This window comes from Amblyomma mixtum, chromosome 2 (assembly GCF_055824585.1).
Source record: "Amblyomma mixtum isolate Tamu chromosome 2, ASM5582458v1, whole genome shotgun sequence".
Taxonomy (NCBI): domain Eukaryota; kingdom Metazoa; phylum Arthropoda; class Arachnida; order Ixodida; family Ixodidae; genus Amblyomma; species Amblyomma mixtum.
The window spans coordinates 7,840,719-7,853,659 of record NC_143013.1 but is presented as its reverse complement, the minus strand read 5'-3'; the positions used below and the strand labels follow the sequence as shown (position 1 = coordinate 7,853,659).

General features: G+C 44.0%; 1 protein-coding gene across 2 annotated transcripts in view; it reads left to right on the top strand.

Annotated features, from left to right (window-relative positions):
* The first annotated feature begins 658 nt into the window (after positions 1–658).
* LOC149358324 (gastric triacylglycerol lipase-like) overlaps positions 659–12,941 on the top strand; it is a 28,718-nt gene continuing 16,435 nt past the window's right edge. Inside the window, exons 1-6 of one of the 2 annotated variants that reach the window (XM_089570377.1) lie at positions 659–1,051; positions 1,977–2,083; positions 5,036–5,243; positions 7,891–8,002; positions 9,338–9,488; positions 11,102–11,194. In XM_089570377.1, the coding sequence (XP_089426503.1) occupies positions 1,979–2,083; positions 5,036–5,243; positions 7,891–8,002; positions 9,338–9,488; positions 11,102–11,194 (669 nt within the window). In that variant the 5' untranslated portion in view covers positions 659–1,051; positions 1,977–1,978. Of the gene's footprint in view, positions 1,052–1,771; positions 2,084–5,035; positions 5,244–7,890; positions 8,003–9,337; positions 9,489–11,101; positions 11,195–12,941 lie in introns of those variants that run through there. The other variant, XM_089570378.1, reaches the window with a different exon arrangement.

The window sequence follows — 12,941 nt, the reverse complement described above, 5'->3', positions numbered from 1 at the left end:
AAGTTACTCTGACGATGCGTGTATACGTAAAGCATCGTTTTGCATAATTTTAAACCGTATAGTCCATAGGTGAACGAATGAACGAATGACGGCCTTCAGGGAGCGTTACACTTTCAATTCGAAGTACCGGGCCTGTGCCTTGCTTGAAGAGACTCCCAAATACTTTACTCTCTCTCAACGCAAAGAACTGATAGTGATAGCTGTATTGCTCACTCTCCCTTCTACCTCCTCTCCCATGAAAGCGCCCATTCCCAGGGTGTCTTCCAAGGATCGGTCCAGTTGAAGCAGACTGAGACGACACAGTGCACATTATCAAGAGCACCCGTTACTCGGTCCGGCTTGATTAACAATATCGCTGTCCAGCATGTGAATTAGAAGCGCGTGAAGTTTTCTAGTACGACACACTACGCCAACGACAGCGCCGTCTGCCCTGAAGAAAGTAAGTCCCCTTTAGAGCCACAGCTGTAAAACAAAGCCTAGAAGTTGGTTAAATGTCAATGAGTAATTACTCCCTTATTACGAAGCCCAGAAGTTGTATCAATACCGTTCGCCATTACCAAATAGCAGCGAACCGCCGGTAAGACGCGACGAGGACTTTAGCTTCAAACGACCGAGCGGCAGGAGCGGTCATCCCTGTCTTCGCGGGCATCCTCGTGCGCACATGTGTCTGGCGGTATTTTCGGCATCCCTTATTTTGCTAGACGCCTTGAGCAAAGCTAAGGTTCTCTTTGTTTCTCTTCCCGCATGTGCTACGTACATTTCACGTATCTTATTGTTTTTCGAGCGTTTCCTATTGTACAAGCATGGAATCTCTTGAAACCGCTTTTATGTTATGCACTGTGTGCCCCACTGCCACTTCTTAGTCGTCTCAAATGGTGGTTGCGTATGCAATCGTTCATTGTCCGAATGACAGCATTCATCTAGAAAAGGCGGTGTGCGTTGTTTCTTGGGGACATATGCATCTGTTCACGACGAACAGCCTTCTTCTAAAAAGACGCACTCATTTCTGAGAAGAGCGGCTTTAGGGCTTGCGTACGTGCCAGTGAGAAAAGTAAGAACGTTTTGCTCTTTTTTTTTACTATCACCAAGCTTCCTTCAATCTTACTCTACATTAAACTAATCTCTTGTTTTTGTTCGCGCTGCCGGTGTGACCAAAGGATATATTATCTGAAACGTAATGCTCACTATACTGAATTGTGCCTAACGTAAATAGAATATGAGTTGGTCGCAGTGGACAAAGCAACTTTAATTCTGACCACGAAATCGAATAATTCATCTGCAGACAAGATCAGAGCACAGCAGTTTTTGTCTTGCAGTTTTTCGTGGGCTCTTTTTTTTTCCAATTCCCTTTTTGTGCCTTTTATTTAGCACAAATTTCGCCAAATCGCGACAGAAACTGGATGTTATTTCGGTGATGGGAAGCATGAAATCTGTTCGTTATATAAAAAATCATAATTCGTAAATTTGATGAGAGAATCTATTCACGTACTATATGAATCGAGACGGGCTTCTTAGTGAGTTGCAGTTTGTGCTTCCACTGAGGGGCCGTGGTTACAGTGGCGATATATACGCTGCTCAATAGACCACCTTCGGTAATTCGCGAGCGTAGATAAGTCTTCATTCCCGCACAGTCAGGAGCAGCATGAGAGCGCCGAGTGAGGCGTGCCTAACCAAAGCGACAGTCTTGTTAGTTCTTAAATTATTTACAGGGTTCATATCTTTATAAATAATAACCACAATAACTTGTTTACGTTACTATCTACATGGTGTATCGTTTGTTGCTTGAGAAAAAGCTGCGTTGGGGAGAAGTCAATTGGTTTGAGAGCGCAATGGTGTAGCCTCGACATCGTTTGCGTCTAAGAACCACAAATAAACAAACCTGTTAATGCACGCCTTGCACAGTGAGTAACAGAATGCGCAGAAGAGACAAAAACCAATCGACCACAGATCTGCATATTCCTTTATCTCGCTTTCAGATATGCAGAAGGCAGGTTCCGTTTTTCTATTTTCGCTATGTTTCACCTCCATTTCGATGGCCAGCAGCGCCTTGCTCAGGATGCAAGACAGCACCGACAAAAATGTCGTGAGTATTTTAGTATGTGAGAACTGGTCAGCCTTTCATAGAGCCCCCTCCCCCCCCCCCCCCCCCCCCCCCCAGAAAAAAAAAAACGTTACTGGCAGTAATCAAGCCAGACTTTAAGAATTTTATATTTGGCCATCTTTGCTGCAGCATTTATTCCTTGTTGCTTGGGAGAGAGCGCTAGATGAATATTATACTAGTAGAAAATGTTGCGTTGTGTTAGGATTCTTTTTTGTCTGCTTGTGACCGACGGGGAGAGAGCGTCCAAAGAAAGGAAAGGCGTGAAGTCAGGACCGGGGTCCCTTAATTACGTCCTCAAAAATCGGTGCGAGAAAACCTATCCACTGTAGACATTTAGTATTCATCCATCAAACAAGAGGCCAGCTCAAGACTTCTCAAATCTAGCTGAGTGGTGTTAAATTGTACCCTACAAAACATTCTGGTCTCATTTCAGGTAGATTAAATTAATGGTTAAACACACGGGCGATTTTAACGGTAGCACTCTTCTGATGAAAGAAAATAAAATTTAAAAAAAAAACCTACCTTTTCGTCTTGGCCAAGTGTGAAGGAGTAATAAACAATAACTCCGCAGCAGCCCCACCCTACCTTAACTCTTTCCTTACCATGAGAAAAACGGTCGTTTTCTGTGGGTTCATTTCATTATTTTTCTCTGAAAACAATGTGGTAGTAACATTAACATGGAGCACATCAAAATGAAGCTGGATTAATGTATTATCGTATAGTGCACATGTAAAACTGAAATATTAGGCAGTAAAGTAAAATTTTATTTGTCTGATACAAATTTTGGTTAATATTACGGTAAATTTTATTAAGGTTAAGCTAATACACGTGAAGAGACTGTTCTAAAAATGTACAGAAAAGATTTCTTACTCGTTTTATTTCCTAAAGTATGAAACTTTAAGTGCTCTGACTTGAGCTACAAAATAATGTTTGCTGCCTCACAGAAAGAAGATAGTTCTCTGAGGTGTGAAAAAGCTATTTTTTCCCTAATATTTTTATTTAAAAATGCTAGGAAGTGAAACCACGTAGACTAACATATATGTGGCTTTCCATAAATATAAACAAAGAAAAACACAAAATACAAAAATTTAGTGACGATCCGAAGATATGCGGATATCATGGAAGAAAAAAATTGGCAGATATATATGAGGTGCGCACAATGTTTCAAATTAAAATGACTAAAGGCTACGCACAAAAAGTTTCATTTCAATAATGCATTGAGGTACAAAAGTAACCTTCACTAACCAATTGGTACACGTGCCACTGAGCGAAACAGCTTCCTGTTCATAGACAGCTAGAGACGAACAACAAACAGAAAAAATCAGTGAAATCTCTACGAAAGCCGATGACCCCAAAAAATGGCTGCAACAGTAGAGATGCAGTCGTAAGAGCTCGACGCTCTTCTTGTAAACGATCAAGGCGTCAAATGACGTGAGTCTGTACTTGCAATCATTTTTACGGGTCCTTGGCTTCGGCTCAAGGTTGTATGCCCAGAACTAGCATCCAGATTAACTTATTCAAGTTGACTGAAATCGCGTTGCCTCTAGTGAGAAAAACAGCCCGAAAACATCACTTCATATTATCTGTTTGGTTTCACTGGCTTTACAGAAAGTGGTCATGGGGGCGGATTTTTCTCTTGGGAAAAAACGGCGATCTTAAAGAGATGGCGGGTAAAAATCTTCAAATGTATTCATACGGCAGATAACTATCATAGTACTGCGTATCAAAGTACAACTTAGGCGGCCCAGAAGTCAGTAAACCGGCAGCAGGCAGGAAACACTGTTTCCCGATGGACATCAGTCGATGTTTTTGGCTGCTGTCATAAGTTCTGCATCGCTAAATCTAAAACTAGACTGACATAATCTTGAGGCTCACTGCTGCTAGTAGAATTCAAATAAATTATATAGAGGCAAAAAAAAACACGAAAGGAAGTTCATTTGCAAGAGGGTCTAGCTATCAGAAAGAGCGCACCCCGCTCTTCAGTCCCGCACCAAAACTTTCCGCTTCGTGGAAAAATTACTAACTACTTCAAAACTGAAAATTGAATGTTTAGATTGTATAAATAGCTGCACAAGTCGGAAAATGCATTGGTAGCTTTGAAATAGCGATCGATATCTAAGGCTCTCCGGTGAAGCGCACTTAGAACGCATGATAAGGGACGCCACATTCCAGAAAGGGGATACCGGCTGTACTTCAGGTGGATTCTTTATGGCACACAGATGCTGACTTAAAAAGAATTACAGGAATCGATGCACAGAAACGGGAGTTATTCAATGAAGAAATTTCAAAATACAAGCAAACAAAACGCTGCCCTCAACTCGATTTTGGCGGGGCTTCCCACTCCTATTTCGCTCTCCCAATAACGGCACCTGGCGCAACCAATCAAAACAGCCTGCCAGAGCACGTCGCCGAAGTTTGCACTCCACGGTTGCCTGCTCTCTGTAACTCGTTCTTGCTAAAATTGGGAGCGTCGTTTCCACGCCAGAGCCCCTGGTGGTATTTTTATTTTACTTGCTTTGCAGGGCTTTTATCTAAGACGAACAAGCTGTTTTTGTTGATCTAACATAAAACGCAGACGGGTGACAAAATGTGTCTCTATTTATCCACACAATTTGCAGTATATTTACTGTTCGTCCAATCATCAAGCTCGCGCCAGGTGCTGTCATATCCGCTGCTAAAACCCGCCGCTGTGTGGGGACACCATCAGAGCCATGAATTTGTTTTTGGGAGGACATTAATATATTAAAAAAACGGAATATACGCGGTATTACCGACGCTAATAGCACCAATGTAACTCACTTTATGCGATCAACAGGCAAAACAGTCAACTAAGATGGTGTTTCTGGGCCCCTTTAAGCAGTGGAGGACAGTTTCCAGTCATGATAGACTTCGCTGACAACGTGCATCACGCAGATACCACTTCCAAAATTTCAGTCGCAGCTGATAAGCAGCAATGGCTACCCCGTGCGAGAGTACACCGTCACGACCGAAGACTCGTACATCATCACGATACAAAGGATACCGGGTGGACGGAAAGAGAGGCACAGAGGGCGGAAACGGCGGAAGCCGGTCGCCTTCCTCATGACGGGCCTCGAATGCAGCAGCGCGGACTTCGTGGTGAACTTACCGCACCAGAGCCTTGGTGAGGCGACTGCAGATGCAGTACATTTACACTGTATTTTGCTCCGCAGACCACCGGTTGACTTTTAAACGAAATGAAGATTTTAACAGTCCTTATAATACGGAAATCTACCAGTGCATAACAATATTATACGCAATCTGTTAAAAAGGTTAACTCTTGGATATAAAAATACTCTAATAATAATATAATGTCCATGTAATTATAAATCCATCATTTGCTGAAAATCCACAAACTTTCAGGTCAGCTGATTTCGTAGTTTGCAGCACGGTACTCGTTCCAGAGCTCAGCCGAAGTAATTCTGCGAATGAACTATTTCAAGCTATATATACGGCTTATACAGAATTAGGGGGCGGGTGTCGGTTTTTGCTTGCAAGCTTATAGCTGCCTACCACCATAAAGTGCGCACAGAACTTACCACGAATTAGAATATTGGAATTCACGCTTTACGAGACCTACAGATGACTGGTAATTCAGTTCTGATATGTGGAACATGATACACGCCTTTAGGCCCACCCTGGCCGGCTCATAACGTTCGGAAGCGCCCGCGCATGAGCTACAGTGGCTCTGAGTCTGTACGGGGTACCGGTAACATGCGGTAACTCTAACGGCATCAACCAGCCCGGATAATGAATGTCTTGAATCGAATTAGACCTGTTGTTGGGACAAGAGATGTTATCGTGGTAACGTTGATTAGAATTTAACCAGTGCAAGAACCGCGAAGAATTACTGTCATTGTTCCCATGTTGCTTGAGTGAGCTCCTTCCGACAAAGCTGCCCGCATTGTTATAGGCATGTACGAGGTCTGTTAGAAAAGTATCCGACTTTATTTTTTTTTTTGCGAACACCTTATGGATATGAAACAAGCGCGCTTACAGCAGTCAACCTTGAACCCTCGGGCGCATGCACGAATTTTTTCCCGCCTGCCGATAGCGTCAGTCGCTGGCAAGCAGCGTTTGAGTGAGGCAGTGCGCAGTGCTCTCGTCGTTTTTTTGTTGCAAGGAAAATGGCGGAGCGAGAGGAGCAGCGCTACTACCTCAAATTTTGCCAGAAACTTGGCGATAGCCAAGTGGAAACCATTCGAAATGTTCAGACGGCTTTCGGTGATGATGCTATGAGCAGCACACAGATTAAGCAGTGGAGCAACTGGTTTAAAGACGGCCGCACATCCGTGGAGAGAGAGCCACGCTCCGGTCGGCCATCAACATGCCGAAATGACCAGGTAATTGCCGAAGTGAACGCTGTGGTGATGCGGGACTGTTGTGTGACTATCCGAGAAATTTCGGGAGAGGTGGACATCAGCAATTTTTCTGCACATTCCATTATCACCGAAGATTTGGCCATGGAGAGAGTGGCAGCGAAATTCGTGCCGAAGCTGCTGACAGTGGAGAAAAAGCAGCTTCGTGTTGAAGTCTCAAAGGAGATGCTGGATTCCACAAACAGTTACCCTGACTTCACCGACGCCGTAATCACTAGTGACGAGTCTTGGGTGTACGGGTACGACCCGGAAACCAAATCACAGTCGTCACAGAGGACAGATTCCACGTCATCAAGACCAAAGAATGCCCGGCAAGTGCGCAGCAATGTCAAAGTGATGCTGACTGCTTTTTTGACTCCCTCTGTGTGGCACACCATGAGTACGCACCCCACAGGGTCAAAGAATGACTAAAGAGTAACAGAGATGTCCCCCATCGCCTACGTGGCGCTGTGCGGCGCAAGAGACTGGAATTGAGGTCAACAAGAAATTGGCGCCTCCCTCGCGGCATTGCTCCTGCACATTCCTCGCATTTGATTCAGACTTTTCTGGCGAAAAACCAGACTCCTGTAGTTCAACAGGCTCCTTACTCTCCTGATATGTCCCCCTACGACTTCTGGCTGTTTCCTAAAATCAAGAGGCCATTGAAAGGAGCGCGATTTCAGAAAAGAAAGGACATTATGGCTGCAACGACAGCAGAGCTAAATTCCATTCCGAAAAGGGCCTTTTCGGAATACTTCCAACAATGGCAGCACCGCTGGGAGATGTATATGGAGCCCCAAGGAGACTAATTTGAAGGTTATTGGGTTTCTAACGCTCCAGTTATGCCAGTTTTTTTTCTTCGGCCAAAGGTCGGATACTTTTCTAACAGACCTCGTATAGATAACCGCAAATGATTCAAGCAGCCTGTATGACATTTCTGCTGCTACAGAGTGTTTGGTTCTTCCAGACTTTTTTTTTTTTTTTCAGCCATTACGGTAAGTTTTCGTGCTTCAGTTCCACGTGTGTTATGATGGGTGTTCCATGTGCGTTAGCAGCGAGAAATCCTTTTTATATAACTTTCCGGTAGTTAGAAAGGTTTTGTTATACGACTTATTTAATGTAGGTGGTGCTTTACTAAGCATTGTAATAAAGTGACATTTGTGTGTCATAAAAGCAGAAATGTAATTAACTTTCCCATTTCATTTATCCTTGAAATTGCACACATGAATGTCACAAAGGCGCTTAAAGCGAAAATTATAGAAACTGGAGCGAAAAAACGGTGATTATTGGTCAACGAGCAGACTTCCACGCATGGTTACTTTCATCTAAAGTAATTGCTTTTACGCAAAATTTGCCTATACCTACTGCACTCTTGTCACTCAGTCAAGTTTCACGCTCTATATATACCCGCAGGTTTCATTCTAGCAGACCACGGCTTCGACGTCTGGTTAGGTAACGTCAGAGGTACTCACTACTCACGCCACCGACGCCTAAAGAAGAGGATGACCAGGTTTTGGAACTTCAGGTAACCCAAGGCCTGCTTTGTAGGACTAAATGTCTGCCGAAGACAGCTGGTCGTAGTTAAATATTTATACCCGACATCGTTCACAATACCACAGAGGAAAAAACAAAACAAAACGAGGTGTTTTAATAGACAAAACGAGGCGTCTTAATAGGTTTCTACAGGGAGTACGCTCGGAGAGATCACGGCGTCCGTGACGTGAACAATGATGTGAACAAATGAACGCCTCGTGACCTCTCACAAAGGGGTCAGTTTGTGTGTCAGGAGACGTCTGCATGGAGACATGGCAGAGAAGAACTGACGCAGCAGCATGTTTCGTTTTTGGTTTTTCAGCGAAAACAGTTGGTCTAAATTATACGTCAAGAAATATTCATGCATAATAACTTTCAGAATAACAGCTATAACCAGAATAACTTCAGATCGTACAAATGCAGATATCTCATTTAGCAGAGATCGGAACGATAGTCTTGCATTTCGCTCCGGATCTGGCAACGTGTGAGGATATCGCAAATCGACAATAAAGAAAGGACACCTCCTCCCATTCTATAAATCCTCCTCTGCGGCGTAAAGAAGTCATTGTTGCATTTTCAAGTGAAACACATATTCTTAATCTCCGCCCTCCGCAGCTTATCACCGTTCTCACAGAAAGAAAGGAGGCTGCAAATTTTGCTCTTACGACCGTTTTCGTTGTCTTGAAGCCGCGTCCCGCTACAGACGACCTGGCCTCCATGTGCTGATTATGTAAGTGTGCAGAAGCGCATTCCAAAAACAGGATGCATGCTTTGCCTCCCCCCCCCCCCCCCCCACACACACACACAAACAAAAAAAATAAAAGTAACTCATGAGCTAGGTGAGACGTACAGGGTCAGTCACACTTAAGAGGGAACACGGCTCCGCGTGGCCACACTCCTGCGGAGTGCCATTGCATCTAACCCGTTCATGAATGAATGCAGAGTAGCGCACGAGAAGGGGGACCTCGACGTGGTGATTCGTGTCATCTACCTCTTTGCACGGGTTTGGCACTGGCTTGGTCGCAATAGTGCTCTGCGCGTGCGCGGCCACATGAACCTGTACCAATTGGTGTCCTCGGTTAACAGCGGCAGGCACCTTGGTGTCCTTCTAAACTTTCACGTGTGTTTTTGTGCTTCTCTGCCGTCGAAATGCGGCCAACCGAGCAAAGTACCGAAACTGTTGTCTCGTGATCTTTCGGCACAGAACGTACAGAACAGCTGCTTTCCGTAACAACGCTTTAGTTTCGAGCTATCGGCAGAGTTATTGTACTGCCTTCTTTTTCGTTAACGTCCCACCCAATAACGCGCCCTTCCGACTCTTGCGCAGCTTTGACGAAATGGCCAAGTACGATCTGCCAGCCCAAATAGACTTCATCTTGCGCAAGACGAACCGGAGAGCGTTGGAATACGTCGGATGGTCTCAAGGAACCATGATCATGTTCGCCTTGCTTGCGGAGAGGCCTCGGTACAACAGGAAGGTAAGCAATCGGCGGCACAGCCGATATGCAACGACCCGATTTTCGCTTAAACTAAATATACTGCTAGTGAGCTATATTGCTGCTCGCTATTATCTCAGCCAGTCATAAAGAACAAAGGTTGCAGTTAAAGATGAAAAATTTGACCGTTCAGTAAAAATAAAGGGCGGCAATATTGACTGCCATTTCGCTACATATGAAAAAACAGTCTAGACGACCTTTGAATGACCTTCTAACGCGATATCGTTAAGGGTCCCGTTAAGCGGAAAACCCGGGGTCGGCGTGGTGTCGAGAAGATGCGGATTGGTCGAGACGGTCATGACGTCACAACCATATGACCTTACTCGGGCAATTAAAACACCCCATAAACTTCACATAATAGAGCAACGATGACGGTACCACGCAATTCCTAATTGGTGTAGACAGCCGTGACGTCATCCCACCACCGTTACGTAGTGTATCTGAAGAAAGGAAAGCAATTGTGATGAAAAGAAAAATGGTAGATCCAGGACTCGAACCTCTGCCCCTTGTGTCGGGACCAGCTACCCGTTGGCCACAGAGGACAGTTCGTTCGACTTGGTTAAAGGGAAGTCTTGTGTGTCTTGTGTTAAATAAGTAAATATAATGAACAATAAATAAACACGAAAATATAAAAAGGTAAAATAAAATAAAGAACAGCGTCCGTGTCTGCAAAGTCATATGCAAAGAGCGCCCCAGGCCACTGAAGGGACCCATTATAACACTATCCCGTCACTTAAGTGTCCCACAAATTTTATTATGTATTTTCTAGTAGCTTCTGCATTTCGCCCGAGAGTAAAATACGAGGTGCCTTCCTTTTAATGATCATAGTCGTCATTATAACGTTGAACACTATGCAAGAGAAAGGCCTCTTCTAATTGCCTCGTACTGTATTTGTCTTGAGCTGGCCGCGGCCACCCTGTCCCAGCGAATTCGCCAACCTAGCTCACCCTAACTCTCGACTCTATGCCGCCCTTGGTATCCATTTCAATCATCAGTCAAAGGATTCGGTAAGACGTAGATGGTCATGTTTAAGTGAGATTAGCGACGACACTTCATCGAAATACAGTTAGAAAGTCGTTACCTCGAGCTTTTAACTGTTTTTTTTTCTCAACTGCTCTTAACTCAACGTAGATTACCCCCCCCCCCCCCCCCCGCCAAACCACAAACCAGATTACCTTTGGTAAATTAACGGGGCATCGCATGGCACCAGAAGCTTGCTAATTCTTAACTCCACGAGCGCTTCGTTTTGTTATAATGCTCTTTGCTTTTTTTTTCGAGATTTCAGACGAAACTGCCTTACTTTGCATGTTCAGGTTTTTTTTTTCCTTACACGTACCATCAATTACTAACTAGCTTGAACCACAAGCTATCTGCTCCTGTCCCTGAATAAAATACAGTATATTTATTTTTAAAAAGTTAACACTTTTTGGCACGATGACCCGATACAGACCTGTGAGTCGAATGACTTTGACAGTCCGAAGCTCAGTTTATCAATTGAAGAAAAATATATGCTTTATACGTAAATCTGATGCGACTGTGAACGAATTATAATCCCGCTTTTACTCTCAACCCTTTCTTTTTACCACTATTTCAAGGTTCGTCTCTTCAATGCCATGGCACCAGTAGCCTATTTGGGTCATATGACATCGGGTATCAAGCGTCTCATTCCGGTGTCGAAAATGTTGGCCGTGAGTATACTTCTGCGGAACGACTTCACTTGAACAGCCATCTTTCGTTCCCTTCTACACAGACTGCCTAAATAGCGGCGTTTTTCAACACCTCCGAGGTCTCCTGATGTAGACCGGCCAAGATGCTCACTACGGTCATACAACAAGGCGGCCAATGACAGTCGCTAGTTTTGATGTTTCCAATGCAATTATACCGCAACTTAAAAACGTTAAATGAAAGGGGATTTTCAGGGGTTAGCTTTAGCGTACCCTGGATTGTTTGGTTTGGTTTATTACGGTTTAACGTCCCAAAGCGACTGAGGCTATGAAGGGGGACGCCCTAGAGAAGGGCTCCGGAAATTTCGACAACTTAGGGTTCTTTGAAGTGCACTGACATCGCACAGTACGAGGGGGTACCCAAAAGAAACCGGACTTATTTTTGTTTGAACTTATTTGTTCACATTTTAAGCACAGGCCTTCAATCTCCTTCAAAGTATTCCCCTCTTGCAATGATACGCTTGTCGAATCTTTCATTTCATTTTTCAAACATTGTTTAAATTCATCTTTTGTGATGCTTGACAGTGCCTCCGTCGTTTTTCTCTTCACCTCAGGAACATCAGAGAAACGCTTTCCATACACCTATTTTTTCATTCTAGGAAACAAAGAAAGTAGCACGGGGCAAGGTCGGGAGAGTATGAGGGTTGAGGAACAGGGGTCATGCCATTTTTGGCCCAAATTGTCGTACAGACAGGGCTGTGTGAGCAGGGGCATTGCCATGATGGAAAAACCAGTCACCCGACTGCCACCAATCTGGCCACTTCCACCGCACACTGTTGCCCAATCTTTTCAAAACATCCAAGTAGAAAGCCTGGCTAACTGTCTGACCCTGCGGAACAAATTCTCAATGGACGACTCCTCTCACGTCGCAAAAACAAATCAGCATTGTTTTGAGGTTTGGTTTCACCTGACGAGCTTTCTTGAGGCGAGGTGAATTTGAAGTTTTCCATTGGCATGATTGTTGCTTTGATTCAGGATTCGATTCAGGAACACTTGAGTTGTCCCCATAGCATCGTCCTTGTACGTCTTTCTTAATATTTCAAGCGTTTCCATTCAACTTTTTCCGAGCAAAAATCAGAATTTCAGCGGCGCACGCTGTTCACGAAAATCAGCCATTGCAAAAACGACATTCACACAAAACAGTCGTCACTCTAAAACTCTGCCTAAACTAGTCTGACCTCCTTCAACGACGGCACTCGGCTTACTGACTCTGGAATGTTCGTTCTATGCGCTCCTAGTGGCAAAACGCGGTACCACAGAAGCTTTGCCGACCAAAAAATTTAGTCCGGTTTCTTTTGGGTACCCCCTCGTAGGCGGATACCCTGGATTGTAGAAATGCAGGAAAAAAAAATGTGGAGTAAATTTATCAGGATATCAAAATAGGTAGGTAACAATAGAACATTGTAAATTAAGGTAATTCGAAAATTTCTGAATACGTTATTGGGACGCTCAGGACAACTCAGTGGAATTTTGTTTGAAGTGAAAATATATGGTTCTTTTTGGTTATGTACAATCTTTCTGGTTATGTATGTTCGGCAACGAGACACGCATTTATTGCTCAGAAAATTGAATTTAAAATGGAATATTTGCACTTCACTCGACTCCAACTTGTGAAACAAAGACATAAAAAAAGACTGCGATCACCGTTAAGAAGTCTATGATCTAGTAGCATAGCCTCAGGGATCCATGCAATAAAAAATGTCTTGACGCG